Raw genomic sequence first — 20,928 nt, forward strand, 5'->3', positions numbered from 1 at the left:
TCACAAAGTGTTTCAGTGTTTTGCAATGTTTTGTTTACTATAGGCAGGAAAAGAACAAATCAACAAAGCAGCACCACCATTACCACCACCACCAACAAAAACCAAAGAAAATAACATGAAAACTTATTCCATGATCTTGTAACCCACAAAAAAGTTTAAAAATCCTTAACTTTAGCTCATAGCCTCTTCATGATCTAACCCCAACCTATTTTTTAGCCTCATCTCACTTCTATGCCTCCATGTAGTCAATACTGTCACTTGTTCAAACTTGAGTCAAACAAACTTTCACAGTTCAAACTTGAGTCAAACAACTCCTTCAGCCTGGTTACCATTCTCACCTCATCCCTTTTCCTATCCACTGAAACCCCATTAGTCATTTTATCCCATTCTGTCCCTCCCTGGTCCTCCCTAGAAGAAATCATCACATACACCTCTCCATTCCCTGTTGCTTAAACTTCAGCACCTACTTCATGCGGTCTGATTACTGTTTTTCTGCAGGCTTCTTCCTCACTAGATCCTAAGCTCAATGTCATTCAAGGGGAGGCATTAATGGTCAGCTGAATGCAGACCATGAAATGTGATAAAATGAAGTAACACTTCTTTACATATAGGAATATCCTTCTTGAGAGTAAAAAAATACTTCCATCATCTTTCTATGTTTTAACCACAGCTTCACTGGCCTTCCATTATAACAAAGCAGTTTACTGGCCAGTAGCACAAATGTACAACTCCTTAGCTTATATTTTCTGAATATCCAAAAACACCCATAAAGCAATACTGACACTTCATGAGAGAACATTTTATGCCTTACTTATCAAATGACCTAACAACCCACTTTAATTTCCATTAAACAAACAGGATATTCAATCTTTTTTTGGTAGTCATTAAAAGAAAGCACATCAAAATAAATATTTTGTTTATATAATAATGATCGTCCCAAAACAAGATTTGATTTAAAAATGTTACTTTGTAATCATATGAAAATCAATCTCATTATTTCATACCCCACATACTATATACATACACACACATATATATACACATTTACTTAAATAATTGACTTTTACAAATATCAACTCTCATTTCCCATATATGCAAACATGGGTGGAAAGCTGATTCACAACCAAGAGTTTAATTCGTAACCAGACTGCAGTTTAGACAGATAAGTAAAGATGACTTCACATATTTAAGTGCATAAATTTGCTTCAGATAACAGCACTGTAAATTAGAAAGTAACAATTCTAGCTCTTTCAGATTCTAATTTTAGTTTTGCTAGTGTATAACACTTCTACCTTAGGCAAATCACTTAACCTCTCTAAGTATCACATATGTAAAATGACTCTGGATCAGATCAAATTTCCCATACATTTTTTTTTTTAAGATTTTATTTATTTATTTGACAAAGAGAGACATGGCGAGAGAGGAAACACAACCAGGGGGAGTGGGAGAGGGAGAAGCAGGCTTCTGGCGGAGCAGGGAGCCCGATGCAGGGCTCGATCCCAGAACCCTGGGATCATGATCATGACCTGAGCTGAAGGCAGACGCTTAACGACTAAGCCACCCAGGCGCTCCTCCCATACACTCTTGATCATAAAATTCACCCAGAACACCTGTTTAAAAATACATATCCAAACCCCTCTTCTAAAGGTACTAATGTCACAGTTAGGACAAGAGGACTGGGAATCTATTCAAAGTTCCCAAGTATTCATGTTCCCCAGGTTCCTCATCACTGGAAAGTTTTATACATACTGGTTTCTGATTTCTAAAGTTCTTTCTGGCCATAAAATTCTACGAATTTAAGATTTTAGGACACTGATCAAATCCCCCAGCCTAACCTGGTGATACTGAATGTAATAAACATGCAAATTCATTTTGCTAAGGAAAAAAGTTCGAAATCTTCTCTGTACGTTTAAGCTATCTTTTTCAGTATCTGACTCTATTTGCTACAAGTCCCTTAATTTTTACATCATCCTAGATACCAGTATTATTTTCACAAATAATTTGATAGATAATGTGATTTGGGCTACAGCACACTTTCAGTTGAAAGATGTTCCCCTGTGATTTTAATGTATACAACTCTTCCTCTGGTAACTATTCAGTCATACACTTAATGCTGATTCAAGCGCACATTAAGTTTAGTTCTCAGAACAGTATGCATTTTAGCACTGTAACTGTATATTGTTTGCATTTGTCTTTTACTCACATATTACATTTGTAATATTCAATAGGCAGATCACAACTACAATCTCTTCTCACAATCCTACAGATGATTATGTGCTTAATGAACTTTAATACATTGTAATTATTAATTGGCTTTAAAGACAGCATCTAAAATATTTTCCCATTGATATAAATACAGAAGAAAATTTTGTTTTTGTTTTTTTTTTTTTTAAGATTTTATTTATTTGACAGAGAGAGACACAGCGAGAGAGGGAACACAAGCGGGGGGAGTGGGACAGGGAGAAGCAGACCTCCCACCAAGCAGGGAGCCTGATGCAGGGCTCGATCCCAGAACCCCGGGAACACGACCTGAGCCGAAGGCAGACGCTTAACAACTGAGCCACCCAGGCGCCTCCAGAAGAAAACGTTTTAAAGGCTATACTCTCAAAATCTGTCTGTAAAAGCACTGTGATAAAAAAGCATATGTTCTCCAACATGTGTTCTCATTTAAAAAAAAAAAAGGCATTCCTCCCAAGCCCCACCCACCCCCAAATTAATAAAATCTGCTTAGTCGAACCTGCCTTATACTTATGTTGATACTTTTGTTACCACCACGTGGCTTTTCCAAAAGGTTGTAAGGCAGCATACAGAAATAAAGATCCCAAAAGTACTAAGATAATTTAGAGATGAAAGCACTGGAAGTCAATATATTCAGTGCAACTAAACACACTATTTTTCATTTTACTTCCCAAAAAGCAAGACAAGAAAAGTGAAACTTATTACTCTTATTATTCTAAAACCAAAGTTTCTTAAGGAACAAAGTTTTTAACAGTACTCAGAAATTTTCTCACATAGCTTTTAGAAAATTGTAATATAATATTACCATATCACCAATCAAAATTTCACAGCAATTGAGAAGCCTTAAATCAAACTGTGACAAAAGCTGAAAGCATAAACTTAAAACACAGGTCAATAAATGTGACACTGCAAAGGGTCAAGATGATGTAGTCAAACATGAAGTGTTCTAAAAACCCACAGAAAGAGGTCAGAACCAGACAAAGAGCAATTCTGTATCACTTAAATCATGGCCTTTAAATACCTTTTCCTACAATCAAATATAAATGTGTTCACAGCTATCACCAGGATCAAATACAGTGTGAAAGAAACCTGATAGTAATGTAACTAGCAGTCTTCCAAAACCCTCATTTTTTAATTAATTCTGTAAGTATCTTCATATTTTATCTTTATGTGCACCAAACTACACTAGGAAAATAATCCAGAAAATGTTAGGTTTGTTTCTTTCTTCTTAAAGAGGACCTGAAATAGATAATAATAGGTTACCTAACAGATCTAACTGTATCTGAAAGAGCAGCTACTAAGCAAACACAGATTCACAAAGTCACTGATGTGTTTTATAACCATCTACTTGGCCTTGAAATAATGGAAGTAGAAATAATCATAGCAGGAGCATCCAATCGGTGCAATGATTCTAGAGAGGATGAATGTGAGATACTGCTAGGACACCTAAGTAGAATTCTGCTCACTCCTGGCACTGGCAAACTGTTCACATATATGATATGTAACCAAAGCAGACATACAAAAATCAGAGGGTAACCATAAGGTGAATTTAAAGCATCAATGAAAGCTGAAAATCTCATATCTGATAATAAACATTCTTAGTTATCCTTAATAATTCTACCATAAATCTATGAATTCATTAAATTTTTCTTGAGACATTATTCTCTATTTCTCCTAACAAAATAGTTGTGTGTTTTTTTTAAAGAAGGAAAATAGGCAGAAAGTAGATCATCTCACTTAGTACTAGATTTGGTAAACTAATTTTTGCCTTCAACTTCATAATTTCGTGTATTTCTGAATATAGTCTTCTACATGTATTTCTCCCCTTCTACAACTAGTCTCATGTAAGAACATGATTTAATCAAATGTGCAAATCTGTTTTTCCTTCTAATACCATTCTTGATGACGCTCAGCATTTTGTGAACTTAAGCTAAAATAGTACACCAGACTGAAGTACCTAAACTCTGGATTTGTCTCCAGAGACCATCATGACAAAGCTCCTGCATGCTTGTCACAGGCCAGCTTAGAGCCCTTCATTCACAAGAATGAATTAATAGTTATTAAATAAACTAAAACATATATGCAGAAATTTACCAAGAGGTCATTCAAACATGTAAATGAACACTTAAAAATCTCATCTCCTTCCTAAGGAGAATAAAACCAAGGATACATTTTCTATCTCTTCTAGATAGTCTCTGTGATGGAAAAAATAAGTTTTTAAATTAAATAAAAATCACTTTAAAGTAGCGAGAAAGAATGTAAATAGTTTCTCCTGGGTATTAGAATGGCTCCAAACATTCCAAAATAGTATATTAAAATCTTCCTTCATGTGGAAACAAGGTTTATAAGAAAATGACAGTCTTTAAACTCTAGGCAGAGATGACAATCCAATTTCAAAGCATATTTCCCTCCATTTTATAATATAATTCACAAAGGCCTGCACTTCAAACAAAGTAATTTTGGGTAAATAAAGACTCACCATCTGTATGGGTTTCTTGTGGAGATCTCGTTCGGTTACCAGTTTTTCTTGGTCAGTGACATAAAGACCTTTCTGTGCTAAAGCCTGGATTACAGCATCATGGCCCAAAAGGGGTTTCGCAGCATCACTCTTGAGAATGAGACTCCCAGCACGACAGTATAGTTCAGCCGATAGAAGCAAATTAACAACTGGTGGTTTGATGTGTTCCTGATCATACTGATCAGTGTAAAATGGTTCTCGAAGATCCTCTGGCACATTTTCTATAAAGATTAAGGGGAAAAAACTCTTAGAATATGTTTATAAAAGAAACACAATTTATTTAATAATTATTATGTCACAGAAGATACCTTTTAAAAATAACAATAACCCTTTAGCTAAAAAGATAATTTATTAGATCTTGGCAGATAATCTGGAATAAAGGAGATAGAAATTTATTTTATAGAAGATACTGTTCCAAGTATATTCGAAAAAGGGACTACAAAGCAACCAAAGAGAAAAGTTTTCTAAGTCCAGCGACTCTCTTGGGAAAGTATTCCCACATGTATACTCAAATCCACAGAATGTGCTAAAAGATTCCTAAAAACTAATTTCAGTGAATCCCTTCACATTCAAGCAGTCAACCAGGAATTGCACTGTAACAGATACTGCAGGGGAATGCTAGCCCTTGCCAACTGACGGCATAAAATCACTTGCCCAAAGTTGTACAGCTAAGCACTTGCAAAACAGAAACTGCCTAACTTATTCTGTCCCTCTGTCTCAGGGTCTCCAGTCTCTCGCCCTTCTTGCTAAGCCTGCTGAAGCTATTTAGGAGCAGTTACAGCTATGGTTTAGGGGAGAACTACTCTTAAAAATCCCTAACCTAGTAAATCACTGTTACCTCCACCTTACCACTCACCATCCTATCCCAAGAAGCCCTCCTGGACACCCAACTGATGCATTAAATGGAGACACAGAAAGGAGAGTTTACAAATGGGACATAAGAAAGAAACCAAATTCTTCTGAGTTTCTTTTCTGCTAGCCATTTCCCTTGAAGAATGTCAAGCCCCACTCTCCCACTGTCTACTTCTAAATCAACCTTAGGAGCTGCTTCTGTATCTGATGGCAGCCAGATTACCAAAAAAGCACAACAAACAAAACACTTCTCACTGTTTTACAAGTTTTCTTGTCTTTTCTACCTTGTATCTCTTCCTCTTCCTCCCCACTCCTCACCTGGGCTCTGTGCTCTAATCAGAGCCAAGATAAGAATGGGGTTTGTCTTCCAAAATGAAAGGAGGCATCCAAGTCACAAGTTAACATGGAGCTACAATCACAGAACCTGAGAGCTCTGGAGTGACACCTAGCCAGTCCTTTGCCTGCCTTCTCTTTGAAAAGTGAGGTTTCAAAGCCAGACATCCCCAATCACTGATTTTAGGAGGCTTCTGAATAGGCAGCTTTAATATAAGCTCAAAATAAGCCACATTACTAATCAAAGTGAGCATTTTTAAAATGTATTCACAAAATATTAATATACTCCTTAGCAATTTTCACCCTAAAGTTTTTGAAGAGTTTTTATTATTTAGAAAAATATTTTCATCACGGGAGCCTGGTTGGCTCAGTGAGTTAAGTGTCCGACTCTTGGTTTCGGCTCAGGTCATGATCTCATGGGTCATGAGATTGAGCCCCACGCTCAGCAGGAGTCTACTCGAAGATTCTCTCCCTCTGCCCCTCCTCCCACACACGTGCATACACATGCCCTCTCTCTCTCTCTCTAAAATAAATAAATAAATCTTTAAAAAATATTTTTTCGGGGCACCTGGGTGGCTCAGTTGGTTAAGCGACTGCCTTCAGCTCAGGTCATGATCCTGGAGTCCCGGGATTGAGTCCCACATCGGGCTCCCTGCTCAGCAAGGAATCTGCTTCTCCCTCTGACCCTCCCCCCTCTCATGTGCTCTCTCTTTCTCATTCTCTCTCAAATAAATAAAATCTTTAAAAAAAAAAAATTAAAAAATATTTTTTCATCAAACAATATTATAGTAATGATTGCATGTTCATTTTATATACCATCATGGTTCTGAAGAAATTCAAGGTATTAGAAATAATCCCTACCTTCAAGGAGCCAATAATCTACAAAAAGCCTAGACAGACAATAAAGTTAAGCAATTCAGAAACAATGAATGATTAGGCACCAAATGAAAGAAATTAAGTGCTAAATGAACAATTAAAGTGCTTAAAGGTCAAAGCAAGAAGCATCATAGTGGGCTGAGATGACTTCATCTTTAAGAAAAAGTATAGAAAGAATAGACAGAATTTATTTAGCCAAGAAAAAAAGAGTATCTAAACAGAAGGGGAGAGCCAGGGAGAGAAAGAGAGAGGAAAAGAAGATGTGAAGAGACACCAAACTGAACAATTTGGGTGGAGAAAAGGGTTCCTATAGGATAAGAGTGAGCAGTAAAGCTGGAATGGGAGGCTAGGGATAAGACAAAAGTAGTTTCTCTTTTAAGCATGAAGACTATACAATAACTAAAAAGGAATTGCTTACTGTTTAAAAGGAGAAGAGTGACACACTAAGAACGATGTTTGCGGGGGCACTTGGGTGGCTCAGTTGGTTAAGCACCTGACTTCGGCTCAGGTCATGACCTCATGGTCCTGGGATGGAGCCCCACATTGGGTTCCTCGCTCAGTGGGAAGTCTGTCCCTCTGCTCCTACCCCTGCTCGTACACTCACTCTCTCACTCTCTCTCAAATAAATAAATAAATAAATAAAATCTTTAAAAAAAAAAGAATGATGTTTGGGGACAATTAATCTGGTCTTCAATACTGATAGTGGTAAAAATCAGACATAGATTATAAAGATAAGGAAATGAAATTGGAAAACAGTAGTGAAAACCAAGAAGTAAAAGACATAAAGGACTACTTAATACAAACTCGAAAGGACACAGGAATAAAGCTAAGAGAGGGGGTAAAGATGGCAAAGACCATTAGGCCTGGGTTACCTGAGAAGCACTAATTCTGGAAGCAAGATCATAAACTCAGTTTTAGACATGCTGATTTGAAATGATAGCAAAAATATCCAAAAAGAAGCTGGGGATACAGGACTCTGGAAAGAGGTCAAGAGTAGATATATCAATTTGGGATTCTGATGACATCTAAAAATATCATCCCCATTTAATAATTGAAAACACTTTTCTTCCTTCATAGCTACCTTAACCAGTAGTGAGCCAGCCTTAAACTTAACAATTGCCTCAGCATGATATATAAGCACAGGCATAAATTACAGAATACAGTGCTGGCAAATTAAATTTAGTATCATAGGAACTATATAGAAGTTATTTAGTAGAACTCTAAAAGAAAAATTACTTGATTTTAAGATAATTATTGTAAAATGTAGGCCTAATGGATATTTCCTGTAACAATAAAAAAATGACTAATATAGGTGACTTGGTATCTGAACATAAGCTATGCAAAGCAAAGTGACTGCTAATTATCAGGATTACAAACTTCTCTACCATACCTGTCATCCACCTAACATTCTTTTACTGCTTTTATATCCATTCTCACACTGATCTTTGTAACAACTTGGTGAAAGTGTTAGACAATCAGACAAAATACAAATATATATTAGGAATATACTAATACTTACTAAGGACCTTTATGTGTCAAGACACTGTCCTAAACGTGCCTTCTGTCGTTCAATATTAACAATTCTCTTGTCCCCATTTTAAAGATAAGGAACCTAAGAAAGGTTATCTTGCCAAGGGCACATATTTGATAAATGCAGAGTCCTAGCTCCAAACCATCTAGCTAAATAGCTTAAGAAGTAACAATGGTTTGCCAAGATCACTAGCCTAGAAGGTGGAAGACATGCAGCTGAGGGGCTATTTCCATTTTATTATGGCATACCCACAAATCTAAGTTATGAAAGTGCAAGTCTTAAAAAGATCCTAATGCAAGGAAAGGGAAAGGATCCATAACAAGCCAAAGAATGTTTCACAAATATGACAGAAAAAAAAAAAAAGCCTAAAACGGATTTTTCCCACCCCCTAAAAGAATGCAAAACTACACACTGAGTATTATAAAATAAGTCACTTTCAAAAACAAGTCTTCAAGCACTAAACATGCTTAAAAGACTTCATTTTGCCAACTATCCAAAACTATTTTAAGTTTGAAATTGTATCACATTGTGAAACAAATGAACTGAAACAGCATTTTAAGAAAACAGACAAAATCAAAGATAAGAGGTTTCACCCTTTCCCTCACCTCCAGAACACAAAAGTTAAGAAATTAATGCATAAGGAATGGATGAGTGAAACACCACTCCTAGAACTGCAAAGGATAAGAGACAAGTTTTTCTTGTGTACCAGGACTTAAGCAGAACCTATCTTAATCATGTTATTATAAATCCTGACTAGATCTAAGTTTTGAAATTAACAATCACCTGAAATGCTTGAAGTACAAGTAAAGGGAGTAGACAGTGAATTGCTCAAGGCAACTTTCTATAAAGATGGGTTAGTTACTAGTTGCATACATATACCAGCAAATGATACAGATTTCTTTAAAACAATGAAGGGTGGAGAGGCAAGAGGGGAATGCATTTCAGAAATATCACCACGCTCAGTCATGGGAACACTGCCTTATTTTCCACATCTGAAAAATTATCTCTAAAACAATTACTGAGAGAGAACTAGTTAAGTTTCAAAACTTAACCGCTAATTATCAGGATTACAAACTTCTCTACCATACCCGTCATCCAACTGAAATAAGACACAGACCTTGAACTTGAAATTAACCAAGACATGAAAATGGTCAACAGGAAAAAAAAAATAGTACCAGTATCAGAGAAAGTTATAATGAGTCATTTTTTACCTATGAAAATGGAAAATTTTTTTAAAACCCACTGTTGACAAAGATATACCCCTACACATGACCAAAGGGCAAGGACCATGTCGGTCTTATTCACCAGGATATAAATCCTCAGCTCCTAACTTAATGCCTAGTACATGGTAAGCACTCAATACATATCTGATAAATGAATGAAAATGTTATTTTTAAAAAAATATTAGTCATTAGCCTTGTCCTAAAAGGACTCTAATATTTCAAACCTCCCCTGAACTCCCAGATTCTGTGCTAGTCATCATAATTTACTCATTGTACCTGTCTTTAAAAACTTTAGAATTATCTCCCTAGGTCACTCTTTACTTCTGCAAAGAAGGAGTGGTGGGGGGGTGGGAAGGATGGGGTGGCTGGGTGATAGACATTGGGGAAGGTATGTGCTATGGTGAGCGCGTGAATTGTGTAAGACTGATGAATCAAAGATCTGTATCTCTGAAACAAATAATACATTATATGTTAAAAAAAGAAGAAGATAGTAGGAAGGGAAAAATTAAGGGGGGGGGAATAGAAGGGGGAGACGAACCATGAGAGACTATGGACTCTTGAGAAACAAACTGAGGGTTCTAGAGGGGAGGGGGTGGGGGGATGGGCTAGCCTGGTGATGGGTATTAAAGAGGGCACGTACTGAATGGAACACTGGGTGTTACATGCAAACAATGAATCATGGAACAGTACATCAAAAACTAATGATGTAATGTATGGTGATTAACAAAATAAAATTAAAAAAAAAAAAAAAGACAGTGGGTTTAAAAAAAAAAAGAAGCAAACCTTCAAAACCAAACCTCTTTTCAGTTAACCTACATTCACTGCCATCAGGAGGCAGCATGATATAGTGGGCAAAATTGGGGCTTTTTGAAAGTAATGGGCTTTGGATTTAAAAAGATGAGCCTGAATTTTACCAGTTACTTGCTATGGGATTTTTAGTGCAGTAATTAATTTCTCTGAGTTCAAGTTTCTCCTTATTCTGCAGATGTGCCTCAGCCTCCTCCTCCTCCTCCTCATCCTCCCCATCTCCCCTCCCGCAATGGCCCACTATGCTCCAGACATCCAAGTCTTATTGCTGCTACAGCATGCCCACTTTGTGCCTTTTGGCCTGTGCACTAGGTCTTCCTTTTGCTTCCTCCCTCGTTCCTCCCTCTAACCTTCACGTGGATAGCTCATTCCATTCAGATTTCAGCCAAATGTCACCTCTTCAGATATACCTTCCCTGACCATCCATCAGTCATCCTATTTTAATCCTCTATATAACAGTTATTACTATCCTATAATATATACGTTTATTTCTGCCTCTTCCCACTACAATGTAACCTCAAGGAGAGCAGGATACTTCTTTGTCCTGTGTCGCTAGCACCTAGAACAGTGCCTGGAACACAGCAGGCACTCAAATGTTTACTAAAACAACATAAAGTACCTAAAACATAGAGCTTTGCCTTCAAATGAGATGCCAATTAAAAGTGAACTCCCTCTACCCTTCCACTTACCAAATGATGTGTTAAGTGCTGTTCAGCATTCCTGAGTTTAAATTACCTCTTCCACTCCTCCCACTCCCCTGTGAGACTAAAAGCACCTCTTCTGAGTCCCAGATCCTTATAAGCCAGCTAGTCTACTCAACTCTTCACTTGGATTTCACAAAGAAACGCCAAATTCAAAATGGGTGCCAAGTTTCTCACTGACAAGGGGAGTTACAAATATAGGAAGGGACTAGAAATGAACTAGAAAGATTAGAACGAACTCTGTGGTGTTGGACTAAAATGCAAAGTGTCAGTATGAACACGTGGTGCTCTATATCTGTCTATATACAAAGAAAGAAATAGATGAACTTTATGTTATATATGCATATGTGTGTTCCTAGCTCTGTCTGCAAACCCCCAGTAGTAATAAGCCTAGCATCTATATCTTGGTTTCTCACTAAAAGGAAAGAAAAGGTGATTTCCAGTGCTGGAGAAGACAAAGTACAAGATGAGCTAAGAATGTATTTGTATGTATTGGGGGGGGGGGGGTTGTGTACGTGTGCCAAAAAGAAAATGTCAGCATATGATGGGGCCATGTCAGAAAGACATAGGATCCAGAAAAAAGGAGATCCCACTGGCTAAATCTGGGACAATATGAACATCAAAATACATAATGATGATAAAGGATTATAACCCATTGAATAAAACAAGAATCAATGAGTCCATCCTGATATAATGAAAAAATAAGCAAAAGAGAAAGAAGAAAAACCTCTTTCTTGTTGGAGAACACAATTAATAAATGGAACAGTAATAATCAATAGTAATAACTGATTAAGCAAGAATCATTATTGTATGCTAAAATAGTGGATACAAGCTTGATAAACAGGATATTTCAATTTATCTCCCCATAAATTATTAATTAAAAATGGAATAATAATAATTTTATGGTGCAGAAACATGGCAGATACCACTTTAACCAAGTGATCAAAGTTAACATCACCAATACCAAAACAAACATTAGGTGTTTCTTGATACGATTTACTGAGAATATAGCATCTCTTCTGTGGTAGTTCTGCCAGACTTGCATAACTTTAATCATGAAGACACTTTAGACAAATCCACATTGACATTCTATAAAATAACTGGTCTATTGTATTTATAAAACAAAAATTTTAATAAAAGGAAAAATCAACACTGCGGGCTCATACCTTATGGGGTACTGAGAAGAGGAATTTCCTACTTCTTTCCTCTCCCTCTGCCCCACCCACCTCCCTAGCATCATTATATATTAGGGAGGATGTCAAGTTGTTCAATCTTAGGAAGAACAGAGAGTAAGGAAATTCCCTCTGGCTAAACAGCTCTCCTCTGGGGCTGCCTAGATGCCAACTGGTTTGTCTCTGGGTGCCTCCCAGGCACTCTTGCCCACGTCCCCTGTGCAATGCAGGGATGGAGATGTATAAGGGAGCAACAGGGTATATCTGTTGGTGGAAAGACAGGTGGCAACGGCAGCAGTGATGAGAGGCGGTGCAAGGGTAGGTCAGCCAAGGAAGGGAAGAAAGAGAAGGGAAAAGAACAAGAAAAAAAAAAAGCCAAAGAAGATAGCAGGAGGAGCAGTAGGTTGGGAAATGGTCTCCAGTGTCTGGATCTCCATCAGTCCTTGTCTGGGAGCAGGTAGGTCTCTGTGCACTTTGTTTTTCTTCGTAGTGCCTGGTTATTCTTGTTGGGACACTGCCAGCACCCGCACCCATGCCAGGATCTTAGCATCATCCCAGTCATTCAGACCAAAGGCAGAAGGGACAGTGGCTATGTAAGGGCCCATACTCCAGAGCAGGGTGTAAGAACACAAGAGGGGAGGCAGCCCAGTCAGCCCCTGAAGAGAACTGGCCACTTGTAACACAGGGTGAAGGAAGTTTAGCAAGAGCTAAGACAATGCCCAGGGAAGGAGCCAGAGGCCCAGCTCAGCATGCAGCTCAGGATGCTCAATCTTTAATAAAAGTGTCAATATCATGAAAGACAAAGACAGACCAAAGAACTATTCCAGGTTAAAGGAGACTAAAGAGACAAGTCAATTAACTGCAATGCATTGATCTTGAATCTTGGAATGGAAAAAAAAAAAAAATAGCAATAATGACATTAAAACAATTGGCAAACTTGAATTTGGACTGTGGATCAGATAATAATATATCAAAGTTAAGTTTCCTGATTTTTATAATTTTACTGAAATTATATATAAGAAACTGATCCTTCATTTTTGGAGATAGACTGAAATATTTCGGGGTGGGAAACACAATGTCTCTCATGCATTCTCAAACAGTTCAGAAAATATTATGTATGTATGTTATGTATGTATGTATACACACATGTTTATGTGGGAGGATGGGAAAGAGAAAATGATAAATGGGAAAAATGTTAACAATTGATAAATATGGCTAAAGGATACTTGGGAATTCTTTGTAGTATTCTTACATGTTTGAAATTATACTGAAAAAGTTATGAAACCTAAAAATGCCCCAAATCAGTCTTTTCCCCCCAAACCTGATCATCTTCCAGCATTCCCCATGTCGATGAATGACACCACCATCTATCTAGTTGCACAAGCCAGAAACCTAGGAGTCATCATCAATGCCTCCCTCTCCCTCAAACCCCAGATAAAATCCATCCCCTTCTCACAGTCTCAACTCACATCTCCAGGCTATCGGTGCTTCTCATGTGAATCACTTCATTAACTCCTAATCGTCTTCACACATCCATTCCTGTCCCTATTTCAAGCCATTCTCTACTACAGTCAGAATTTGCTTACTTCCCATAAGCAAATTTGATCATGTCACACACCACCATGAAACCCTAGGGTTTTTAATGACTTTCAGCACCTTTAAGGATTAAAATCCTCAGGGCGCCTGGGTTAAGCATCTGCCTTTGGCTCAGGTCATGATCCCAGGGTCCTGGGATGGAGCTCCGTATCAGGCTCCGTGCTCAGCGTCTGCTTCTCCCTCTGCCCCTCCCCCTGCTTGTACTCTCTAATAAATAAATAATATCTTCAAAAACAAAAGAATTAAAATCCTCCCTCTGACCTTAGAAGGAAGAAATGATCCTGTCCCTACCCACCACCTTGTATTAGACACCCCTGCTAGTCACATTCAGTTCCTAACAATCACACACCCTTCCAATACAGAACCTTTGCCTTTGTACATTCTGGTCACTATTCAGAATGTTCTTTCTCCCCATTCTTTACCCTTTCAGTTTCTTGGGGGCCAGTGATCCACTCAGTTTGGTGCAATTCCCCTCCCCAATGAGGAGAACAACATAGCATTTGTTCTTCCTGCCCTGTACCTCAGTGTAATGTACTTTTACTTTCTAGTCTATTCAATTATAAAAGAGTAAGTCTGTGGTTTGTAAAATATAGGTGAAAGTGTAGATAAGTACTATTAAGCAAGAAGTTTGTTAAACGCAGAATTCAAAGAATGTGTTAAATAAAGGTAAGTGGTTAGTAATGTGTATGTTAAACAAAAAAGGGATGAAAAAAACCCAAAGGATACCTAATATTCATGAGGTACCTAGGCACTTAATATTCATGATGTATTCATGAAATATATATAAGGTTCTAAATATTCACAATATATTAAATATGCATGAGACTAAACAAACAAGAGGTAATGTACACTAAATATACATGAATACTTAAAACCTGTTGAGTCCTTAATTTGGTCACCCACTGGTGACACCCATTCTGGCCTATCTGTCCTCTGACCAAGTAACATAAAACCCATGGCTATTCATCAGGCTTATTGGTAAGCTACTGCTGTGGCAGGCATGCTTATTCCCTGTGTCTCTCTGATAGAGCAAGTGTGTATCACTGGCCTACGTGTCACTATGGGGCTCCTTGTTCAAACTTCAACTCTGGTCCTTGTGACCACACCATCATCATTACGGAAGGCTAATGCAGCAAGCAGAAAGAGATGGACATATAAACACTGTACGTTGCAGGATTCAGGAAGCATGGTTCTCCCTACTTGTACTCTCTTAAATGTGTTAACTTACTTCATCTCTTTCTCCTTGCTTCTCACTGTAAATTGATTTAACAAACCATAGGATTTAAGCACTTTAATTTGGTCTGTGAGCCCTTCTTTTCTGTGACCTCTTGAGTTTGCCTGGTAGTATACTTGGAGGCTACCATTCATTAAGGTAATTTCCCACATAAGACAACCATATACTTAACAAAGAGAAGTTTCCTTTTAAAGGAGCTTTCCAGCTAATAAATGAAATCATGATAGTAAGAGAGATAACTAGACACTAGTAGGGCCTCCTGGTAGAAATACGCACCACCTGTGAAGTATGCCAAAAAATAAATAAATAAACTTGAATCTATATAATTCTCTAGATCTAACTGCCAATTTATAAGAAACATGTTAAACAATACCACAGAGATCCAGACTGCAGGAAATTTTAAAGGACAAATACTCAGGTTCCTCCAGTAAATAAATGCAAGCAAAACAAAATGAAATGGAGGAGGAGACTATATATTAAAAAAAAAAACTTAGGGGCACCTGGATGGCTCAGTCGTTAAGCGTCTGCTTTCGGCTCAGGTCATGATCCCAGGGTCCTGGGATCGAGTCCCACATTGGGCTCCCTGCTCTGCGGGAAACCTGCTTCTCCCTCTCCCACTCCCCCTGCTTTGTTCCTGCTCTCGCTGTCTCTCTCTCTGTCAAATAAATAAATAAAATCTTTAAAAAAAAAAAAAAAACTTAGACATATCAACCAATTACAAAATATGACCCTTATTTGGATACTGACTGGAACAAATGAACTGCAAAACAAAAAAATAAATAAAAACAAAGATTTATGAGACAATCAGAGAAATCCTAATACTGATGATACAGAGTGCTCATGACAGTCTGTGATGATGGCAAGTACCATGGTTATGTTTAAAAAAAAAGAGTTCCTGACTTTTGGAGATATATACTAATATATTTATAGATGAAATGATACAATGTCTGGGATTTGCTTCAAATAATCAGTGTGGCCAGAAAAAATCAGTGTAACTGATAAATCAGGACTGGCTATGAGTTGATGGTCATGGAGGCTGGGTGAAGAGTACATGAAAGTTTACTGTCACTGCACGTATTTGGTATTTTCTAAAATCAAATGACTTTGTTTGTTTAAAGAGAAAGAAAAAAGAAAAGAGTACAGAACTTTCATTCAGTGACTAGGAAAGAGTTCTGAATACCGTGATACGTGGATGTGAGGCCTGGACCTACTACAGCCATTTGCTTGCATGAGAGAAGACAGTGGGAGAATGAAACTCACACATGAAGAAAAGCACAGCTAAGGGAATCACAAAGAAATGCAACTGGATCCTTGATCAAATCAGATCAAAAGCTCATCCTACCTCAGAACCTTTTCAGTTATGTAAGCCAATAAATCCTCTGTTCTATAAGCCAATTTGAGATGGATTTTCTGTTACTACAAGTGAAGATACTTTGACACGATCTCCCATTAACTTTCAACCTACTTTGGTCATGGTTCTGCCTCTACATTCCCCTCAACGTGTTCTCAGCCACGTCATCAATAATTTCATCATTGCTAAATCTGACAGAATTTTATGAGACTTCCTGCTTAATCTGTCTCAGCTCTACCTTATTCTCCTCCACCTCAATGTTCTCTTCCCTATGCCTGAGATTCCACACTCGCCTGACTTGCTTTGCTTTCATCCTCTCTGGCTACTCTCTGTCTGGCTCCTTTGCTGGCTCTCCTGTCTTGGGTCCCCTTCTCTCTCCTCCATACTTTCCCTCAAAGTGACTGGCAGTTACTTTTTTAATAGCCACTTATGTGTCTCATCCCGGAGGTCTTCTAAATTCCACATACGAGTCTTCTTTTTTTTTTAAAGATTTTATTTATTAGAGAGAGAAAGAGAGAGAAAACAAGTAAGGGGAGGGGCAGAGGGAGAGAGAGAAGCAGGCTCCCCACTGAGCGGGGAGTCTGATGTGGGGCTCAATGCCAGGACCCTGGGATCATGACCCAAGCTGAAGGCAGACACTTAACCAACTGAGCCACCCAGGCTTCCCCCATATATGAATTTTCAAGGGCCTAACGCATACACCACCACATTCCTCAAATTCAACGCTGTTCTCTCACACATACACAATCTGGCTCTCTTCCATTGTTCCCTTTCTCGGTAAACAGAAGCAATCTTAATACTCCCCACAATCTCATCTTTGCTTCCACATGTCCAATCAATCACCAAGTCTTATCTTTTATATTCATCCACTTCTTTCCATATCCAGTGCTACCATTCAAATTCAAGGTGTCTTCATCACCCACCTGGACTATAGCTTCCTAATTATCTCCCTCCTTGTAACTCTTGGTCGGTCTCCAATACATTTTCTACTTCCAAGAGATCCTTTTTTCTTTTTTTAATGTGGTAAAATACACATAACATAAAAGTTACCTTTTTAATTTTTTTTTAAGAGTGAGAGAGAGAGGGGGGCGCCTGGGGGGCTCAGTCATTAAGCGTCTGCCTTCAGCTCGGGTCGTGATCCCGGGGTCCTGGGATCGAGCCCCGCATCGGGCTCCCTGCTCAGCGGGAAGCCTGCTTCTCCCTCTCCCATTCCCCCTGCTTGTGTTCCCTCTCTCGCTGTGTCTCTCTCTGTCAAATAAATAAAATCTTTAAAAAAAAAAAAAAGAGTGAGAGAGAGAGGGACGCCTGGGTGGCTCAGTCGGTTGAGCTTTTGCCTTCAGCTCAGGTCATGATCCCAGGGTTCTGGGATCGAGTCCCACATGGGGCTCCTTGCTTGGCAGAGAGCCTGCTTCTCCTTCTGCCTGCCACTCCCCCTGCTTGTGCTCTTTCTCTCTCTCTGACAAATGAATAAAATCTTTAAAAAAAAAAAAAAAAAAAAAGAGTGAGAGAGCATGGAGGTGGGGTGGGGGGCAGAGTAAGAGGGAGAGAGAGACTCTTAGACTTGATCTCGCGACCCTGAGCTGAAACCAAGAGTCGGACGCTTAACCAGCTGAGCCACCCAGCCCCCTCCTCCTGATTTAATCATTTTTCATGTACTCTAAGAGCGCTTTTAAAAGACAGACTTCCGATAATGTCACCTAGCTTAAAACAAACTGAGTAGCTCTGGGTCCAGATGGGAAGGAGACTTTTCACTAGATCTATCCTTATATACCTTTTGAGTTTTCAATCTGTGCCTGTCTCACCTATTCAAAAAATATTTTTGTGTCAAAAAGTAAATTTTCAAGATCTTATAATCACAATTTCTAGCATCTATGTAAAAAAAAAATGGAGGTGGCTAAAAAAAAGACTGTATTTCTGCTCTTTCAAAATCTGTTACATTACAAAGTTCCACAAAACTTACAAATTAGAGAAAAACTAACAAGGTCAGCAACTCCTTTGTTTGAATGTCTTCAAAAAAGAGAAGGGAAAACAAGACGGCTGAAAAAGAGAATCTTGAGAGTAGTAAAAAATGTCAGCAAAAAAATGAAACCATCCACAGTTGACTCTCAAACAACCCAGGGGGTTAGGAGTACCAACTCCACCCCCTCCATGCAGTCAAAAATCTGCATATAACTTCTGACTCCCCAAAAATCTTACTACTAATAGCCTACTGTCAACCAGAAGCCTTACTGATAACATAAACAGTGGATAACACATTTTGCATGTTATATTTATTATATACTACATTCTCACAATAAAACCTAACTTTTCTTCATTTTTTTCAGTATTTCCAGGCTACACCATTCATCTACAAGTTTTTTCAAATTATCACAAACCTCAAAAAAAAGTTCCAATATATTTCTTGAAAAAAAAATACATGTATACATGGATCCATGCAGTTCAAATCCATGTTGTTCAATGGTCAACTGTACTTTGAAACTTCTATTTGCTGAGGACAGATGTCTTTTGAAATAGTTCAAGTTTCATCAAATGTCTTTTATTCCAAGAGCCTAAAGTACTTAGAATCTGCATGCAATTCCTATTTTAGAGACAGAAAATGGTGTGAGGGAGATAACTTTTTAAGATCATACAAATATATTCCCAGGAGCCTATGTCTGTGAAATATGGAGCAGGGAGATGAATGCATATTTCTGTTAACTGAAATTCCATCTCTTTATCTCAAGAAAATAGGATAGAGATACTTCATAAACCTTACTGGGCATAATACAGCAGAGTACAGCTGTAAGGATTACAGAAAGAGCTCAGTGGCCTCTCTATTGCTATATGCCTAGTCTCTGTTTTATTTTGTCTAGTTTGTAGTGAAAAATATTTTTAATAAAAAGAATTCTTTGAAATTATTATAAGAAATATAATCCTATTCTACAATGGGAAACAGAATATCTAAAGGCAGCCTAAGTGTGAGACTGATAAATTCTAACACTTTGCAATTTATTTTTCTTCTAAAAAACTCAGAGCAGTGTACAAATGTTTATTATCATGACTATTCAGCAAGTAGGGGAATGAAGAGTATTTCAGGGAAATGCCCCAGAAAAAAAAAAGGGAGCAAGTAGTAGTAGGAGAACTGGAAAGATACTACTGTATAGGCCTTTAATCTAAAATATGTTGATGAAGAGTCAACGTTTAAGAAGAAAAGGAAAAACTGTGCAAGGCTTAGGATGGAAAGTGCTGAATGTCATAAATGAAAACAACTGTTATCTCAGCTAAAGCACAAAGTTTGTCACTACTAATAAATGTGCAATATTTAAGTATTATTATTTATAATTTTCCTATAGAAAAGGTCCATAAGCTAGTCTACATGGAAAACTGGATTCACTGGGGGTGGGAGGAGACTCTGAAATGACACACCAATGCTAAATATATTTTCTATCCCTGTACTAATTTATCAAATATAAGAAAGATTAAATATACTTTTAAATTTTGCAAAACAAATTTAAGACTTACATTTGAAAGATTTTCATATGTTCTTTTATGCCTTCACTTCCAGTACTATACTATAAAATTGTAATGAACTACAGAAAGCATATAACATAAAGGTTAAAATACAAATTTTAGTATCATAAAGGATTAGACTCCAATTGTGGTTCCACCACTTATAAGCTAGATGATAAAGCCAAGTTATTTAACCTCTCTGTTTCCTCATTAACAAAAAGAGCAAACTACCTAATTTCCTAAATTCTTATCTTCCATTTGAATACTTCTGAAATCAGGATGTCTTACAATTAACTTGGACTTTAATGTATAAAAACCCTTTTTAAATTGCAGGCGTATCTTATAATCTTTATAGCAATGGTTCTCAAGTTGGGGTCATTTTGTCCCCCAGGAGACCTAGGCAAGGTCTATCCATTTTTGGTTGTCACAGCCAGAGTGGAAGTGAGGGTGGAGAATACTACTGTCAACCAGTGAGTAGAGGCCAGGGATGCTACTAAAATCCTACAACGCATAGGATGGCCCTCCAAAGCAAAGAATTAGCCAGCCAATAGTTCCGTGGTTGGGAAACCTTGCTTTAGAGTAGAATGGAAGAAATAAAATGGTATCCACTTTAATAGGATTGTTCTTCGAATTAAAAAAATAACCATATAAAATGTTCAAAATTGTACTTAGCACAAAGTATGTTTTCAATAAATTCGTCATAGCAGTTTCTTTTTTAATCCACTGTGCTTAGAATAATTCATCTACAAAATAAATGCCAAATTCCTTAACTTGGCTCTTCCAACAATTCTGTTCCAATTTACCTTTCAAGCTGGATCTCCCACTTTTCATTACATAAACCTCCTTTAATCCTATTGGTCTATGTTGTTCCACTAACATTACCTTAGTTTCAAAACTCCATGCCTGCACACAAACTATCTCCTCCACCTACAAGGCCTATTCTCCATTCAGCCTGACTCCCTTCAGGGTCATCCAACTACCACCTACACTTCAGGGGTCTTCCTTCA

The 20,928-nt window shown here is 37.8% G+C and overlaps 1 protein-coding gene across 3 annotated transcripts in view; it reads right to left on the minus strand.

The window, feature by feature from the left end:
• CAMSAP2 (calmodulin regulated spectrin associated protein family member 2) overlaps positions 1-20,928 on the minus strand; it is a 109,160-nt gene that overhangs the window by 82,913 nt on the left and 5,319 nt on the right. For all 3 annotated transcript variants that reach the window (XR_004680227.1, XM_035010368.1, XM_035010369.1), the window contains exon 2: positions 4,718-4,977. Coding sequence is in view for 2 of the 3 variants with exons in the window: in XM_035010368.1 (XP_034866259.1) it covers positions 4,718-4,977 (260 nt within the window). In the remaining variant the exon portion in view is untranslated. The remainder of the gene's footprint in view (positions 1-4,717; positions 4,978-20,928) is intronic.

Source organism: Mirounga leonina, unplaced genomic scaffold (assembly GCF_011800145.1).
Source record: "Mirounga leonina isolate KUSES-001 unplaced genomic scaffold, KU_Mleo_1.0 Mir_154, whole genome shotgun sequence".
Taxonomy (NCBI): domain Eukaryota; kingdom Metazoa; phylum Chordata; class Mammalia; order Carnivora; family Phocidae; genus Mirounga; species Mirounga leonina.